Genomic DNA, 19,301 nt, shown 5'->3' with positions numbered 1-19,301 from the left:
CCAGTTTGAAAAACAACCCTCTACAACCACCCTCTGCCTTCTGTCGTCCAGCCAATTTTGAATCCAATTGGCAACCTCACCCTGGATCCCGTGAGCTTTAACCTTCTGCAACAACCTACCATGCGGTACCTTGTCAAAGGCTTTGCTAATGTCCATGTAGACAACGTCTACTGTACTGCCCTCATCTACCTTCTTGGTCACCCCCTCAAAAAACTCAATCAAATTTGTGAGACATGATTTTCCACGCACAAAGCCATGCTGACTGCCCCGAATCAGTCCTTGCCTCTCTAAATGCTTGTAGATCCTGTCTCTCAGAATACCTTCTAGCAACTTACCTACTACAGACGTTAGGCTTACCGGTCTGTAGTTCCCAGGCTTTTCCCTGCTGCCCTTCTTAAACAAGGGCACAACATTCGCCACTCTCCAATCTTCAGGCACCTCACCTGTGGCTGCCGATGATTCAAATATCTCTGTTAGGGGACCCGCAATTTCCTCCCTAGCCTCCCACAACACCCTGGGATACATTTCATCAGGTCCCGGGGATTTATCTACCTTGATGCGCTTTAAGACTTCCAGCACCTCCTCCTCTGTAATATGCACACTTCTCAAGACATCACTATTTATTTCCCTTAGTTTCCTAACATCCATGCCTTTCTCCACCGTGAATACCGATGAGAAATATTCATTCAGGATCTCACCCAACTCTTGTGGCTCTGCACATAGATGCCCTTGTTGATCCTTAAGAGGCCCTACTCTGTCCCTAGTTACTCTTTTCCCCTTTATGTATTTGTAGAATCTCTTTGGATTCTCCCTTGCATTATTTGCCAAAGCAATTTCATGTCCCCTTTTTGCCCTCCTGATTTCCCTCTTAACTCTATTTTGACAATCTCTATACTCTTCAAGGGATCCACTTGATCCCAGTTGCTTATGTAAGTCATATGCCTCCTTCTTCTTTTTGACCAGAGTCTCAATATCTCGAGTCATCCAGGGTTCCCTACTTCTACCAGCCTTACCCTTCACTCTAAAGGGAATGTGCTTACCCTGCACCCTAGTTAACACATTTTTAAAAGCCTCCCATTTACCAGCCGTCCCTTTGCCTGCCAACAGTCTCCCCCAATCTACCTCTGAAAGTTCCTGTCTGATACCATCAAAATTGGCCTTGCCCCAATTAAGAATTTTAACTCTTGGGCCAGACCTATCATTCTCCATAGCTATCTTAAAACTAATGGAGTTATGGTCACTTGTCCCAAAGTGATCTCTCACTAGCACTTCTGTCACTTGCCCTTCCTTATTTCCCAAGACGAGGTCAAGTTTTGCCCCCTCTCTAGTCGGTCCATCCACATACTGAATGAGAAATTCCTCCTGAATACACTCAACAAATTTCCCTCCATCCAAGCCCCTAATGCTCTGGCTGTCCCAGTCAATGTTGGGAAAGTTAAAGTACCCTACTACTACCACCCTATTATTCTTGCAGCTATCTGTAATCTCCTTACATATTTGCTCCTCAATTTCCCGCTGACTATTTGGGGGCCTGTAGTACAGTCCTACCAAGGTGATCTCTCCCTTCTTATTTTTCAGTTCCACCCATATAGACTCAGTGGGCGAACCCTCGGATATATCCCCTCTAAGTACTGCCGTGATGTTCTCCCTAATCAAAAACGCCACTCCCCCTCCTCTCTTACCTCCTGTTCTATCCTTTCTATAGCATCTGTACCCCGGAACATTGAGCTGCCAGTCCTGCCCCTCCTTTAGCCATGTTTCAGTCATAGCTATAATATCCCAGTCCCATGTGCCCGTCCATGCCCTGAGTTCATCCGCTTTGCCCGTCAGGCCCCTTGCATTGAAATAAATGCAGTTTAATGTAGACCTTCCTTGCTCTCTGCCCTGCTTTCTCAGGTCATGCTTTACACACTCTCCCTTCCTGCCTTTTGTTTCTGTCCCCACTGACTTCCTACATCGGTTCCCATCCCCCTGCCACATTAGTTTAAACCCTCCCCAACTGCACTAGCAAACACACCCCCGAGAACATTGGTTCCGGTCCCACCCAGATGCAGACCGTCCGATTTGTACAGGTCCCACCTCCCCCAGAACCGGTCCCAATGTCCCAGGAATTTGAAACCCTCCCTCTTGCACCATCTCTCAAGCCACGTATTCATCCTAGCTATCCTACTCTGACTATCACGTGGCACTGGTAGCAATCCTGAGATTACTACCTTTGAGGTCCTACTTTTTAGTTTAACTCCTAACTCCCTAAATTCAGCTTGTAGGACCTCATCCCGTTTTTTACCTATATCGTTGGTGCCTATATGCACCACGACAGCTGGCTGTTCACCCTCCCCCTCCAGAATGCCCTGATTTAGGAAGATTTAGGACGGAGTGTAGGAGAAACTTCTTCACCCAAAGGGTTGTGAATCTCTGGAATTCCTTGCCCAGTAAAGCAGTTGAGGCTCCTTCTTTAAACATTTTTAAGAAAAAGATAGATGCCTTTCTAAAGAATAAAGGGATTTGGGGATATGGTGTACGGGCCGGAGAGTGGAGCTGAGTCCACAAAGATCAGCCATGATCTCATTAAATGGCGGAGCAGGCTCAAGGGGCCAGATGGCCTACTCCTGTTCCTAGTTCTTATGTTATGTTCTTATGTTCTTATGTACTCCAAGTGTGGCCTAACTAAGGTTCTACACAGCTGCAACATGACTTCCAATTCTTATACTCAATGCCCCGGCCAATGAAGGCAAGCATGCCGTAAGCCTTCTTGACTACTTTCTCCACCTGTGTTGCCCCTTTCAGTGGCCTGTGGACCTGTACACCTAGATCTCTATGACTTTCAATACTCTTGAGGGTTCTACCATTCACTGTATATTCCCTACCTGCATTAGTCCTTCCAAAATGCATTACCTCACATTTGTCCAGTCAAGGACAGTAGTGGGAAGTTGTGCTTGGAGTCTGAGGAGATAGGAGGTGCTAAATGAATATTTTTCATCAGTATTCACACAGGAAAAAGACAATGTTGTCGAGGAGAAAACTGAGATTCAGGCTACTAGACTAGAAGGGCTTGAGGTTCATAAGGAAGAGGTGTTAGCGATTCTGGAAAGTGTGAAAATAGATAAGTCACCTGGGCCGGATGGGATTTATCCTAGGATTCTCTGGGAAGCTAGGGAGGAGATTGCTGAGGCTTTGGCCTTGATCTTTAAGTCGTCTTTGTCTACAGGAATAGTGCCAGAAGACTGGAGGATAGCAAATGTTGTCCCCTTGTTCAAGAAGGGGAGTAGAGATAACCCCGGTAACTATAGACCAGTGAGCCTTACTTCTGTTGTGGGAAAAATCTTGGAAAGGTTTATAAGAGATAGGATGTATAATCATCTGGAAAGGAATAATTTGATTAGAGATAGTCAACACGGTTTTGTGAAGGGTAGGTCGTGCCTCACAAACCTTATTGAGTTCTTTGAGAAGGTGATCAAACAGGTGGATGAGGGTAAAGCAGTTACTGTGGTGTATATGGATTTCAGTAAAGCGTTTGATAAGGTTCCCCGTGGTAGGCTACTGCAGAAAATACGGAGGCATGGGATTCAGGGTGATTTAGCAGTTTGGATCAGAAATTGGCTAGCTGGAAGAAGACAAAGGGTGGTGGTTGATGGGAAATGTACAGACTGGAATCCAGTTACTAGTGGTGTACCACAAGGATCTGTTTTGGGGGCCACTTCTGTTTGTCATTTTTATAAATTACCTGGAGGAGGGCGTAGAAGGATGGGTGAGTAAATTTGCAGATGACACTAAAGTCGGTGGAGTTGTGGACAGTGCGGAAGGATGTTACAAGTTACAGAGGGACATAGATAAGCTGCAGCGCTGGGCTGAGAGGTGGCAAATGGAGTTTAATGCAGAAAAGTGTGAGGTGATTCATTTTGGAAGGAATAACAGGAAGACTGAGTACTGGGCTAATGGTAAGATTCTTGGCAGTGTGGATGAGCAGAGAGATCTCGGTGTCCATGTACATAGATCCCTGAAAGTTGCCACGCAGGTTGAGAGGGTTGTTAAGAAGGCGTACGGTGTGTTACCTTTTATTGGTAGAGGGTTTGAGTTTAGGAGCCATGAGATCATGTTTGCAGCTACACAACACTCTGGTGCGGCCGCATTTGGAGTATTGCGTGCAATTCTGGTCGCCGCATTATAGGAAGGTTGTGGAAGCATTGGAAAGGGTGCAGAGGAGATTTACCAGAATGTTGCCTGGTATGGAGGGACGATCTTATGAGGAAAGGCTGAGGGACTTGAGGCTGTTTTCGTTAGAGAGAAGAAGGTTAAGAGGTGACTAAATTGAGACATACAAATTGATCAGAGGATTGGATAGGGTGGACAGTGAGAGCCTTTTTCCTCGGATGGTGATGTCTCGCACGAGGGGACATACCTTTAAAGGGGAGATAGATATAAGACAGATGTCAGAGGTAGGTTCTTTACTCTGAGAGTAGTAAGGGCGTGGAATGCCCTGCCTGCAACAGTAGTGGACTCGCCAACACTAAGGGCATTCAAAAGGTCATTGGATAGACATATGGACAATAAGGGAATAGTGTAGATGGGCTTTAGTGGTTTCACAGGTCGGCGCAACATCGAGGGCCGAAGGGCCTGTACTGCACTGTAATGTTCTATGTTCTATGTTCTAAACTCCATCTGCTGTCTCTCCGCCCGAGTCTCCAAACAATCTAAACCCTGCTGTATCCTCTGACAGTCCTCATCACTATCCGCCGTTCCACCAAACTTTGTGTCATCTGCAAACTTACTAATCAGACCAATTACATTTTCCTCCAAATCATTTATATATACTACGAACGGCAAAGGTCCCAGCACTGATCCCTGTGGAACTCCACTAGTCACAGTCCTCCAATTAGAAAAGCACCCTTCTATTGCTACTCTTTGCCTTCTATGACCTAGCCAGTTCTATATCCACCTTGCCAGCTCACCCCTGATCCCGTGTGACTTCACCTTTTGTACCAGTCTACCATGAGGGACCTTGTCAAAGGCCTTACTGAAGTCCATATAGACAACATCCACTGCCCTACCTGCATCAATCATCTTTGTGACCTCTTCGAAAAACTCTATCAAGTTAGTGAGACACGACTTCCCCTTCACAAAACCATGCTGACTCTCACTAATACGTCCATTTGCTTCCAAATGGGAGTAGATCCTGTCTCGAAGAATTCTCTCCAGTAATTTTCCTACCACTGACGTAAGGCTCACCAGCATGTAGTTATCCTTGCTACCCTTCTTAAACAAAGGAACAACATTGGCTATTCTCCAGTCCTCCGGGACATCAGCTGCAGACAGTGAGGATCCAAAGATTTCTGTCAAGCCTCGGCAATTTCCTCTCTAGCCTCCTTCAGTATTCTGGGGTAGATCCCATCAGGCCCTGGGGACTTATCTATCTTAATATTTTTCAAGACGCCCAACACCTCGTCTTTTTGGATCTCAATGCGACCCAGGCTATCTACACACCCTTCTCCAGACTCAACATCCACCAATCCCTTCTCTTTGGTGAATACTGCTGCAAAGTATTCATTTAGTACCTCGCCCATTTCCTCTGGCTCCACACATAGATTCCCTTGCCTATCCTTCAGTGGGCCAACCCTTTCCCTGGCTACCCTCTTGCTTTGTATGTACGTGTAAAAAGCCTTGGGATTTTCCTTAACTCTATTTGCCAATTACCTTTTTGTGACCCCTTCTAGCCCTCCTGACTCCTTGCTTAAGTTCCTTCCTACTTTCCTTATATTTCACACAGGCTTCGCTGTTCCAGCCTTCTAGCCCTGACAAATGCCTCCTTTTTCTTTTTGACGAGGCCTACAATATCTCTCGTTATCCAAGGTTCCCGAAATTTGCCGTATTTATCCTTCTTCCACACAGTAACATGCCGGTCCTGGATTCCTTTCAACTGATATTTGAAAGCCTCCCACAAGTTAGATGTTGATTTACCCTCAAACATCCGCCCCCAATCTAAGTCCTTCTGTTCACGCCTAATATTGTTATAATTAGCCTTCCCCCAATTTAGCACATTCACCCTAGGACCACTCTTATTCTTGTCCACCACCACTTTAAAACTTACTGAATTGTGGTCACTGTTCCCGAAATGCTCCCCTATTGAAACTTCTACCATCTGGCCAGGCTCATTCCCCAACACCAGGTCCAGTACAGCCCCTTCCCTAGTTGGACTGTCTACATATTGTTTTAAGAAGCCCTCCTGGATTCTCCTTACAAACTCTGCCCAGTCTGAGCCCCTAATACTAAGTGAGTCCCAGTCAATATTGGGGAAGTTGAAGTCTCCCATCACAACAACCTTGTTGTTTTTACTCGTTTGCAACCCCCAACATTGTGACTGCACCCTTCTTATTCCTGATCTCTACCTATCTCGCCTTGCTGCCTTCTGAGCTGTCCTCCCGTAGTACAGCTGTGATATTCTCCCTAACCAGTAGCGCAACTCCGCCACTCCTTTTACATTCCCCTCTATCCCACCTGAAACATCTAAATCCTGGAATGTTTAGCTGCCAATCCTGTCCTTCCCTCAACCAGGTCTCTGTAATGGCAACAACATAGTAGTTCCAAGTACTAATCCAAGCTCTAAGTTGATCTGCCTTACCCGTAATACTTCTTGCATTAAAACATATGCACTTCAGGCCACCAGACCCGCTGTGTTCAGCAACACCTCCTGGTGTGCTCTTCCTCAGAGCCATACTGGCCCTATTCCCTAGTTCTCCCTCAATGCTTTCACCTTCTGACCTATTGCTCCGGTACCCACCCCCCGCCATACTAGTTTAAGAGTTGAAGTAAAATTGTTTGTGCACAATGCATCATTTTCAAAACTGTTGATTATTTGGTACATTAACTAATTGATATTTACCAGATTTCTTTGTGGTGAGATTAACGACTGAACCATTTGTTCCGCCTGCATCTGTTGTCGCCATGACTTTCACCATGTAATCGGTAGCAGCCAGGAGGCCGGTCAGGGTGTATTTCCTTTCTGCTACATCGCTCATAACATCTAAATATATAAAACGAAGCAAAAGTGTGGAAAGTCACATGGAGATTTGGCAAATCCCAGCCGAAACAAAACTATTACTGAAAAAACAGGAATATATTTGTCTGAAAGAAATTGATACTATTGGACTTTGGGAGAACCAACAGTAAAAATTCACCAAATGACTCTGTAGAGCATCAACCTTGGGGGGGGGGGGGGTCACTCTCTCAAGATTAGAAAGTTTCATCCCAAATTTCACCAAGGAAAATAAGGCTACTTATCGAATGCAAAGGACTGTTTCTGTTGATGGAAACATTTTAAGCACAATTTAGCCAATTGTTAAAGACTGCATAATCCCACTGCAGAATTCTTTTCCTCTATTGTCAGTGTGTAATTTCAATTTGCTTTCATATATGCACATTCTTGAAATGTAATGTTATCATTCACAGTATGAGGATTTTGCAGTATTTATAATAAAATATAACAATCGTGAACTGTTGACTGCGACATCATTTCAATAAAATGAACATCATGAAACTGGTCAGAGCAATAAAATCACTGACTTCTTTGTATAGGAATTCCAATCCCTTTAAATGAGCCTTTCATCCTTTTCCAATACTCTCCTCCATCTGGACCCCTTTTTTCCACCTTGGCACTTCCCTCCTTGCACCCTGTTTCCTGTAAAGGCTCCATTCTTTTCTCCTCTTTTTGGTTCCCTCACCACCTGCTGCAGTCGCAGTTTGGCAGCTATGTCCTCTAGGAATCGGTCAGCTCGGTCTGTGGTGGTATTACTGAGCCACTCTTGGTACTGGACATTGAAGTCCCCACCCAGAGTATGTTCTATGCCTTTGCCGCCCTCAATGCTTCCTCCAAGTGGTGTTCAACATGGAGGAGTACTGATTTATCAGCTGAGGGTGGACGGTACGTGGTAATCAGCAGGAGGTTTCCTTGCCCATATTTAACCTGAGGCCATGAGACTTCATGGCGTCCAGAGTTGATGTTGAGGACTCATAGGGCAACTGCCTCCTGTATACCACTGTAAGAGTTGAACAAGAATGACAGTTGATCTCATTGAAACATACAAACATTCTGAAGGAGCTTGATAAGGACTGTTTCTGTTGGTCGGGGAATCTAAAACATGCGGCCACAGTCTCAGGATAAAGCCTGATCAGAGGAGAAGAAATTACGCAATGGGTTGCGAACATTTGGAATTAAACTGGATCCCATCTAGAGTATTACATCCAGCTTTTGGCACCACATTTGACCAAGGCATTAGAAGGCATTAGAAAGGGTCCAGAAAATATTCACCAAAATGGTTCCAAGGATGAGAAAATTCAGTTCATAGAAACATAGAAGCCCTGCAGTGCAGAAGGAGGCCATTCGGCCCATTTGGGCTGCACCGACCCTCTGAAAGATAACCCTAACCTAGGCCACTCCCCCACTCTATCTCCGTCACCTTTGGACACTGAGGGGCAATTTAGCATAGCCAACCCATCTAACATGTGCATCTTTGAACTGTGGGAGGAAACGGAGCACCCGAAGGAAACCCATGAAGACATGGGGGCAAAGAGCAAACTCCACACAGCCACATAAGCTCAGAATTGAACCCAGGTCCCTGGTGCTGTGAGGCAGCAGTGCTAACCACTGTGCCACTGTGTCGCTCTGTGTCATTGTGTAGATAAATTGGAAAAGTTGGGGTGGTTTTCCTTCGAGAACTGTTTGAGAGAAGGTTGGCAGAGATTTACAAAATCAAAAGGGATCTGGATGGAGTGGACAGGGAGAAATTGTTTCCATTCGTGGAAGGATAAAGACCAGAGGGCATAGATTTAAGATAAATAGCAACATGAGCTAACGATTTTATATGCAGAACCTGGTTAATGCACTGCCTGAGAGTGTAGTGGAGGCAGGGTCAATCATGGCATTCAAAAGGGAATTGGATCATTATCTCAAAAGGAAAACTGTCAAGGCTAGGAGAATTACTAATTGAATTACTCCTATAAAAGCGAGTAATTCACCCATGGCCATACCCTTTCCATGTCCCCTCATAAGCGGAGCGGGCAGAGAAGGGAGCGATTTTTGGAGGGGAGAGCTGGAAGGTAAGCTGAGTTTTTGATTTTTAACTTACGTTTTCGGAGCAGGAAACCAGAAGTCGGCCATGGGGAGAACTGGGAAGGTTTGTATTACCCAATAAATTTGAACGGTGAGGAAATCCGAGACACTACACATGTAGTGTCTCCCACGCTCCCTCCTCCTCAAAGCTATTTACTTTTTTACTGGGAGACTAAGTAGAGGTAATGGCAGCTAGGGCAGTGGAATGTTCCTCCTGCAGAATGGTCGAGGTAAGGGAGACCACCGGTGTCCTTGCTGACTTCATTTGCGGGAAGTGCAGCCATCTCCAGCTCCTCACAGACCGTGTTAGGGAACTGGAGCTGGATGAACTGAGGATCATTCGAGAAGCTGAGGGGGTGATAGATAGAAGCTACAGCGACATCATTACACCTGAGAACACAGATAGCTGTGTAACAGTTAGAGGTGGGAAGAGGAGGAAGCAGTCAGTGCAGGGGTCCCCTGTGGTTGTTCCCCTCAACAATAAGTATACCGCTTTGGATACTGTTGGGGGGATTACCTAGCTGCAGTGGTCTCTGGCACGAGGTCCAGCTCTGGTGCTCAGAAGGGAAGGGGGGAGATTAAGAGAGCACTAATTATAGGGGACTCAATAGTTAGAGGTACAGACAGGCGGTTCTGTGGGCACGGGCGAGACTCTCGGATGGTTTGTTGCCTCCCGGGTGCCAGGGTCCATGACGTCTCGGATCGTGTCTTCAGGATCCTTAAGGGGTGGGTGAGCAGCCAGAAGTCGTGGTGCATATTGGTACCAACGATGTAGGGAGGAAAAGGGGTGTGGATGCAATAAATGAGTTCAGGGAGTTAGGCTGGAACTTAAAAGTCAGGACAGACAGAGTTGTCATCTCTGGTTTGTTGCCGGTGCCACGTGATAGCGAGGCTAGGAACAGGGAGAGTGCAGCTGAACACGTGGCTGCAGGAATGGTGTAGGAGGGAGGGCTTCAGGTATTTGGATAATTGGAGGGCATTCTGGGGAAGGTGGGACATGTACAAGCAGGACGGGTTGCATCTGAACCAGAGGGGCACCAATATCCTGGGAGGGAAATTTTCTAGTACTCTTCAGGAGGGTTTGAACTAATTTGGCAGGGGAATGGGAACCGGATTTGTAGTCCAGCATCTAACGTAGCCGATGTTCAGGACGCCAAAGCGTGTAGTGAGGCATTGGGGAAGGTAACACTAACAAAGGGGAGTACTTGCAGGCACGGAGATGGGTTGAAGTGTGTATACTTCAACGCAAGTAGCAACAGAAATAAGGTGGGTGAACTTAAGGCATGGATCGGTACTTGGGACTACGTTGTGGTGGCCATCGCGGAAACTTGGTGGAAGAGGGTCAGAAATCGTTGTTGGAGGTTCCTGGTTACAGATGTTTCAATAAGATTAGGGAGGGTGGTAAAAGAGGTGGGGGTGGCATAGTTAATTAGAGATAGTATAACAGCTGCAGAAATTCGAGGAGGATCTGCCTACTGAGGTAGTATGGGTTGAAGCCAGAAATAGGAAAGGAGCAGTCACCTTGTTGGGAGTTTTCTATAGCCCCCCCAATAGCAGCAGAGATGTGGAGGAACAGATTGTGAAACAGATTTTGGAGAGGTGCAGAAGTCGCAGGGTAGTAGTCATGGGTGACTTCAACTTCCCAAATGTTGAGTGGAAACTCTTCAGATCAAATTGTTTGGATGGGGTGGTATTTGTGCAGTGTGTCCAGGAAGCTTTTCTAACACAGTATGTATATTGTCCGACCAGAGGGTAGGCCATATTGGATTTGGTACTTGGTGATGGACCAGGGCAAGTGATAGATTTGTTAGTGGGGGAGCATTTTGAAAATAGTGACCACAATTCTGTGACTTTCACTTTAGTAATGGAGAGGGATATGTGCGTGCAACAGGGCAAGGTTTATAATTTGGGGAAGGGTAAATACGGTGTTGTCAGACAAGAATTGAAGTGCATAAGTTGGGAACATAGGCTGTCAGGGAAGGACACAATTGAAATGTGGAACTTGTTCAAGGAACAGATACTACGTGTCCATGATATGTATGTCCCTGTCAGGCAGGGAAGAGATAGTCGAGTGACGGAACCATGGTTGACAAGAGAGGTTGAATGTCTTGTTAAGAGGAAGAAGGATACTTATGTCAGGCTGAGGAAACAAGGTTCAGACAGGGCACTGGAGGGATACAAGATATCCAGCAGGAAACTAAAGAAAGGGATTAGGAGAGCTAAGAGAGGGCATGAAAAACTTTTGGCAGGTAGGATCAAGGAAAACCCCAAGGCCTTTTACACATATGTGAGAAATATGAGAATGATATGAGAATGACTAGAGCGAGGGTAGGTCCGATCAAGGGCAGTAGTGGGAGATTGTGTATGGAGTCTGAAGAGATAGGAGAGGTCTTGAACGAGTACTTTTCTTCAGTATTTACGAATGAGAGGGGCCATATTGTTGGAGAGGACAGTGTGAAACAGACTGGTAAGCTCAAGGAGATATTTGATAGGAAGGAAGATGTGTTGGGCATGTTGAAAAACTTGAGGATAGACAAGTCTCCCGAGCCTGACGGGATCTCTCCAAGGATTTGATGGGAAGCAAGAGATGAAATTGCAGAGCCGTTGGCAATGATCTTTTCGTCCTCACTGTCAACAGGGGTGGTACCAGGGGACTGGAGCATGACGAATGTCGTGCCCCTGTTCAAAAAATGGAATAGGGATAACCCTGGGAATTACAGGCCAGTTAGTCTTACTTCGGTGGTAGGCAAAGTAATGGAAAGGGTACTGAGGGATAGGATTTCTGAGCATCTGGAAAGACACTGCTTGATTCGGGATAGTCAGCACAGATTTGTGAGGGGTAGGTCTTGCCTCACAAGTATTTTGAATTCTTTGAGGAGGTGACCAAGCATGTGGATGAAGGTAAAGCAGTGGAGGTAGTGTACATGGATTTTAGTAAGGCATTTGATTAGGTTCCCCGTGATAGGCTTATGCAGAAAGTAAGGAGGCATGGGATTGTGGGGAATTTGGCCAGTTGGATAACAAACTGGCTAACCGATAGAAGTCAGAGAGTGGTGGTGGATGGCAAATATTCAGCTTGGAGCCCAGTTACCAGTGGCGTACCGCAGGGATCAGTTCTGGGTCCTCTGCTGTTTGTGATTTTCATTAATGACTTGGATGAGGGACTTGAAGGGTGGGTCAGTAAATTTGCAGACGATACGAAGATTTGTGGATAGTGAGGAGGGCTGTTGTCGGCTGCAAAGAGACATAGATAGGATGCAGAGCTGGGCTGAGAAGTGGCAGATGGAGTTTAACCCTGAAAAGTGTGAGGTTGTCCATTTTGGAAGGACAAATATGAATGTGGAATACAGGGTTAACGGTAGGGTTCTTGGCAATGTGGAGGAGCAGAGAGATCTCGGGGTCTATGTTCATAGATCTTTGAAAGTTGCCACTCAAGTGGATAGAGCTGTGAAGAAGGCCTATGGTGTGCTGGCGTTCATTAACAGAGGGATTGAATTTAAGAGCCGTGAGGTGATGATGCAGCTGTACAAAACTTTGGTAAGGCCACATTTGGAGTACTGTGTGCAGTTCTGGTCCTCTTATTTTTGGAAGGATGTGGAAGCTTTGGAAATGGTGCAAAGGAGATTTACCAGGATGTTGCCTGGAATGGAGAGTAGGTTTTACGAGGAAAGGTTAAGGGTGCTAGGCCTTTTCTCAATAGAATGGAGAAGGATGAGGGGCAACTTGATAGAGGTTTATAAGATGATCAGGGGAATAGATAGTCAGTCAGAGACTTTTTCCTCGGGTGGAACAAACCATTACAAGGGGACATAAATTTAAGGTGAATGGTGGAAGGTATAGGGGGGATGTCAGAGGTAGGTTCTTTACCCAGAGAGTAATGCCGGCATGGAATGCACTGCCTGTGGAAGTAGTTGAGTCGGAAACATTAGGGACCTTCAATCGGCTATTGTGTAGGTACATGGATTATGGTAGAATGCTGGGGTGTAGATTGATTTGTTCTTAATCTAGGACAAAAGTTCAGCACAATGTCGTGGGCCGAAGGGCCTGTTCTGTGCTGTATTTTCTATGTTCTATAACTTCTTGGCCTCCCATGCGTTATCTCATGCTTCTCATGCCCCTGTAACATCACCAAGGGAATTGTGTTGTGCTTGGATCTTGTTGGTGGGAAGTTTAAGCAAACTTGAACATGAGAGCTTAAGCAAATAGCACGCTGGCTGCGTATTCATTGTTGCAAAGTCCATTTCAAATAAGCGAGGTACTTCAAAATAATAAGGAAATAGAATTTTAAAAAAAATAATCTAGCTCTTTGTCGGGCGTTTTATTTACGATGATTACCTTCCCTGTATATTTAATCGGATATACTGCTGTAATTAAACTGTAACAGAAAGAGAGTCTCTCAGTCAGTGTTTGGAAATTTAAGGTCCAACCAGGGTGGATTCTCAGGCAGTCCCAGTTTATATTCCAATTCAAGGTTACATGCCAAAGTTCAAAGTCAGGTCGTCAAACAAATGTCTCTCAAGTTGCTCACCAGCTGCCCTCCACGACGTCTGTTTATTTTCACAGGCAGTCAGACAGCCCACTTTGTTCATGCCCCTTTATTTACATCCACCTCTGCTCACCTGTGCCTGTTCCTGTTGCAGTGTGATGCCTTCTGCGAAACATAGTGCCCGTGAATTATTCTGTAGTTCTGGTCGGGAGCATTTGAAATATATGAGTGCCACTCCACAACTCTTCCTCATACCATTTTACATTCCTCAATGGCACCACCCCGAAATGCAATTGACTTGTGCCTTGTAGATGGTGGAATGGCTTTGAGAGGCAGAATACTCATAGCAGAAACCCCATTGTCGATCCTGGTCTTTTTTGATCAATTTATGGGATGCTTCGCTAAAATATATTTCCACCCCTAGTTGTCCTTCAGAATGTGGTGGCGAGCTGCCTTCTAGAATCACTGCAGTCCATGTGGTATAGGTACACCCAGACAAATTTGACCCAGCAACACTGAAGGAACGGCGATATATTTCCAAATCAATGTTGAGTGACGTGTAGGGGAACCTCGAGGTGGTGGTGTTCACTGGTATCTGCTGCCCTTGTCCTTCTAGATAGTAGTGGTCACGGGTTTGGAAGGTGCTGCCTGTGAACCTTGGTGAGTTTCTGCAGTGCATCTTGTAGATGGTACACACGGTTGCTACTGTGTGCCAGTGGTGGAGGAAGTGAATGTGTTTGGAAGGAGTGCCAATCAAGCGGGCTGCTTTGTCCTGGATGGTGTCGAGCTTCTTGAGTGTTGTTAGAGCTGCGCTCATCCAGGCAAGTGGGAGTATTCCATCACACTCTTGATGCCTTGTAAATGGTGGGCAGGTTTTGGAGGTCAGGAGGTGAGTCATTCACTGCAAGATTCCTAGCCTCTGACTTGCTCTTGTAGCCACAGTATTAATATGGCTAGTCCAGTCCAGTTTCTGGTCAATGGTAATCTCAGAATGTTGATGGTGGGGGAATTCAGCAATGGTAATGCCATTTAATGTCAAGGGTGGTGGTGAGATCCTCTCTTGTAGGAGATGGTGATTGTCTGGCACTTGTGTGGCACGAATGTTACTTGCCACTTGTCAGCTCAAGCCTGGATATTGTCCAGGTCCTGCTGCATTTGGGCATGAACTGCTTCATCATCGCTGAACATTGTGCAGTCATCCGCAAACATCCCCACTTCTGACCTTATGATGGAGGGAGGATCATTAATGAAGGAACTGAAGATGGTTGGGCCGAGGCCACTAACTACCCTGAGGAACTCCTGCAGCGATGTCCTAGAGTTAAGATGATTGACCATCTTGTAGCTATATAATTAATGCAGGGAGGAGGTCAGTTGTATAGTTATCCAAGAGTTAGACCTGTGCATTTCTGTCTAATTTTATATTTATGGTAACTACTTTCTGTATCTCTGGTAACTACTGAGGTAAATAAGTCATTTGAAGTCTTCAATTCTAACTTGAAATTGGAAACTTTGTTTGGAGGGTTCCAGCTGCAGGAGAATCAGGAGTCCAAACTTCCCAGGCAATTGCTGCATAGTCATTGTACCAAGACTTTGTCAGGGTCCCATAATGCATCTTTCCAGGGACACCAGGCCTCCAACCATCAAAAGATTGGATTGTTACAATGTGAAGATTGTTATGTTTTGGGATATGCTTTAATTTAGAGTAAAATTAAGGGAGTCATGAGACCTGTTCTGAAGTCTGCTTGAGAACAGGCCATGAAAGATTAAAGAAAGGCAAGTTCAGTTTTGCAGGGCAGAAGGTGGTAAGTATTTGAACCTGGAAACAATTGTACCAACATGTATTCACAGTAGTTAGACTGCTGATCTCCAAAGCACCAGGATCAAAAACAGAAAATACTGGACAATCTTAGCAGGTCTGACAGTATCTGTGGGCAGCACGGTAGCATAGTGGTTAGCACAATTGCTTCACAGCTCCAGGGTCCTAGGTTCGATTCCTGGCTTGGGTCACTGTCTGTGCGGAGTCTGCACGTTCTCCCCGTGTGTGCATGGGTTTCCTCCGGGTGCTCCGGTTTCCTCCCACAGTCCAAAGATGTGCAGGTTAGGTGGATTGGCCATGCTAAATTGCCCTTAGTGTCCAAAATTGCCCTCAGTGTTGGGTAGGGTTACTGGGTTATGGGGATAGGGTGGAGGTGTGGTCTTGGGTAGGGTGCTTTTTCCATGAGCCGGTGCAGACTCGATGGGTCAAATGGCCTCCTTCTGCACTGTAAATTCCATGTAAAAAAGGGAGCTAATGTTTTGAGCCTGGATGGCTCTTTGTCAAAGGTGTTTAGAATGTTGGTTTGTAAATGGTTCTGCTGTAAACTGTCCATTTATTTCCAAGCGAAAAGAGAGTTGGGACGATTCAGCAATTCTCCCTTGATAAAAGGCACAGGTTTTTGATGCACGTTTCTTTGGGTTAGACTTAGAAGGGGAGGAGACCAGAGGATTGGACTAAAGGCTTTCCAAAGGACATCCCTAAATATTCAAGACAAGTTAGTCTGCTAGGACCCATGAGAGAGGAAGCAGATAGAGGCAAAATGCTTCTCTGGTTCAAAGTGCATGGATGTGGGTAGGACTCGCTCTTGGATTGGAAAGGCAAAATTGTTGAGTATTTGAAATGAGACTGGAAGATACACCTACCTTGTGCTAGAAAGAGAATCGGCAGGAAAAGCCCTCTCAGTGAATGAGGAATTCAAAGTTTCAGGTTGGGAAAAGAAAATAACAGAAGCAAACTGTCAGGAGAATTTGGGCCCAAGAAAATTAAATGACGATTTAAGGGACAATGTAAAGTATACCTGTGAAGCAAATTTCTCAGTTGTGTTAAAAGTAAAAGTTGAAAGTTCTGTCCAATAATTTAAAGTATAATTTGCCTCTGAAAATGGTGCCTTTAGTCTGTTTGTTACAGTAAAAGTCTTGAAACATGAAATCTTGACATATCATCCTTTAAGCTATGAAGCGGAAGTTTGAATTTCTTTCTTTATTGATTTCAATATGGACAAATGTGAGGTCATCCACTTTAGCATTAAAAAGAATAAAACTACTTTGTAAATGATGAAAAGTTAGAAACTGTGGAGCTCCAAAAGGTCATGGGACTGTAACTTCCTCTGCGTGGCAATCAGTGGCAGATCGCCACTCAGTAGCAACTTGCCTGTACTTAAAATGGAAAGTGCCCATCTCGCCCGATCTTCCTGACTCAGGCCGGGTGAGGCTGACAAAGCGAAGCATGTCAATGGTTCCAGCAGTGAACTGTAAAAGGAGTGGAACAATGGAAGAAACACTCCCTTTTTACAGCACGAGCTGCCATATAGCAGGTGAGCTTAAAGGTTGCATTGAAAGGGAGAAGATACGATTTTAAGGCAAGTGAATGGGGTGTCGGGATGGGAGTTTGGACACTGGCAAGGGGGAAGGGAGGAGCAGGAAATCAGGATATGGGGCAGTAGGACAGATGGATTAGAGGTTGGGAAAGGTCAGTTCAGTGGGGAAGGTGTCACAGGGGTGGTCAAGTTGGTGAGGTGGTCGGATCCCAGTGGTGTGTCATTGGTTGTTGGGTGGGAAGGGAGTGCGGGCTGGGTCAGGGTGGTGTCCTTTGGGTTGATGGGGAAGGTGGTCAAGTCGTTGTGGGATTGGCCCAGGTTGAGAGGGGGGTTCAGGTCGAGGGGGATGGGGAATTCTGTGAGGATGAGAAATATGGTGGGGATATGGAGGACCCCTGGGGGGTTGGGGTGTGGCGGGTGTACCATGCGGGACTCGGTCTGGGTGTTTAAAATAATAACTCTGCAGTTAGACATGCTTTTTTTTCCTTCTATCTCTTTCAAAGTATGAGGGTAAAACTGGCAGAACCATCCAAAGTCAGCGATTGAAATTGCTTCTGTCTGATGGTTCCCAGTCCAGTGCCATTGTCCAGGGGAACTCAGCCATTTTGGACAATTGCTGGTTAAACCCTTATGTAGGAACTTCCAAGAGGGGTTCCCCAGTACATCTCTGGCGTACCCCCCAAATCCGACACTGGGGAGCCAGGAAGTTGTGGCCGAATTTCCATGGGCATAGAACATTGAAGTGTCAGGAATCAGGACAGAAACTAATCAAAAGACTAATGGAATTCTGGCATTAAATCTAGAAGCCTGGATTAAAAATCAGTCGAAGTCATGCTTTACTGTACAAACCTCTAGTTAAACCTCAACTGAAGCAACTAAGTGGTTCTGGGCACCACACCACGCATTATTGGCTTTGGAGGAAGTGGACCATAAATTATCCAGAATGTCAGCTGGACTCCAAGGATTGAATTATGAGAAAAGATGACTCAAACGTGTACTGTATTCACGAGTCAGTGAGACTCGAGAGACAGGAAATATTTCTGTTGGTTGGGGAGTCTAGGACTCAGATGCATAATTTAAAAACTAAACCAAACTTTCAGAAGAGAATATAGGAGATATTTCTACACACAAAGGGAGGTAAATGTTTGAATGCTCTTTTGTAAAGAGCAATTTATGCTGGATCAATTTTAAATCTGAGATTGATATATCTTTGATATCCAAAAGGTATTGAGGGATCTGGGGTAAAGGTTGGTTTAGGTCACAGATCAGCCGTGATCTCAGCGAATGATCAAACAGATTCAGGGGGCTGAATGGCCTCAAGCCCATGGTCCAATGATCGTCCGGACGTCATCGAATGCTGCACACATGGACCAAAAAGGAGGGTTCAGGATCCAGTTTAATTTAGTTCTGTGATAATTTATTACATTGTTCTACATTATTCACTGTGATACTCACATCGAACAGGCCCCAACTTATCACTGTAGAATATTGTGTAATTCCGAATAAAACCTTGGCATTTGTTGATTGGTATCTTCTCCCAAATCACCTCGGCCTGTGATTTTGAAATATAGTTTCCACTCACTTTAGGGCCAATCAGTGGGGCTGGGAAAATAGAAATCAAAATGAGACAATTGATGCACTATCAATTACCACAAAGCTGAGAATAGTGGAACAATCGAGGCTTTATTGAGCAAGATGTTGTGCCTCCTGTAGCTGGAACCAGAATGGCTGCAGCACAGAAGAGCACACACATTTATACGTCGCCTACTGGGCGGAGCCAGCAGGCAGGGATTTACCCATGGACCTCTATTATACGGGCAGTGCCGTAATACATATAATATACTACTAGTGGTGATTACCACATTCACCCCCTGTTAAAAAAAGAGTCCGGCGGGGGTGGTGGAAAACATTACAAATTAAGTCTGTCGGGGGCCTTGACCCTCCTCTGCGATCGCCTCAGTCCTGGTGGTGATGTGGGCGCCGACTTGGTCACCTGCGACTCCGGGAGTGTGTTGTCCTCGTCTTCGTCACCCCAGAGTGGATCCAGTGGGAGGACGGACCCTGCTGGGGTGGGGGCTGCAGTGAGGTTCGCTGGAAGGAGGATGAGTGGCGCAGGGGTGAATGAGGCAACGGGGGGGGGGGGGGGGGTGTCTGGTCGTAGGTAGTGGGTGGGGATCCAGCGGGTGCCAGGTCCCAGAGGGAGACTGTGCCCTGGTGCCCATCGGGGTGTGCCACGTAGGCGTACTGCGGGTTTGCATGTAAGAGGTGGACTTTTTCGATCAAGGGGTCTGACTTATGGGTCCGCACATGCTTCCGGAGGACGACGGGTCCAGGAACTGTCAGCCATGTTGGGAGCGAG

General features: G+C 45.9%; 1 protein-coding gene across 2 annotated transcripts in view; it reads right to left on the bottom strand.

The window, feature by feature from the left end:
• LOC140430125 (interleukin-6 receptor subunit beta-like) overlaps window positions 1–19,301 on the bottom strand; it is a 548,481-nt gene that overhangs the window by 83,297 nt on the left and 445,883 nt on the right. For both annotated transcript variants that reach the window (XM_072517643.1, XM_072517640.1), the window contains exons 12-13: window positions 18,398–18,544; window positions 6,878–7,018 (exon numbers count right to left, since the gene is read on the bottom strand). In XM_072517643.1, coding sequence (XP_072373744.1) covers window positions 6,878–7,018; window positions 18,398–18,544 — 288 coding nt within the window. The remainder of the gene's footprint in view (window positions 1–6,877; window positions 7,019–18,397; window positions 18,545–19,301) is intronic.

Source organism: Scyliorhinus torazame, chromosome 1 (assembly GCF_047496885.1).
Source record: "Scyliorhinus torazame isolate Kashiwa2021f chromosome 1, sScyTor2.1, whole genome shotgun sequence".
Lineage (NCBI taxonomy): Eukaryota > Metazoa > Chordata > Chondrichthyes > Carcharhiniformes > Scyliorhinidae > Scyliorhinus > Scyliorhinus torazame.
This window is presented reverse-complemented; position numbering and strand designations above follow the sequence as displayed.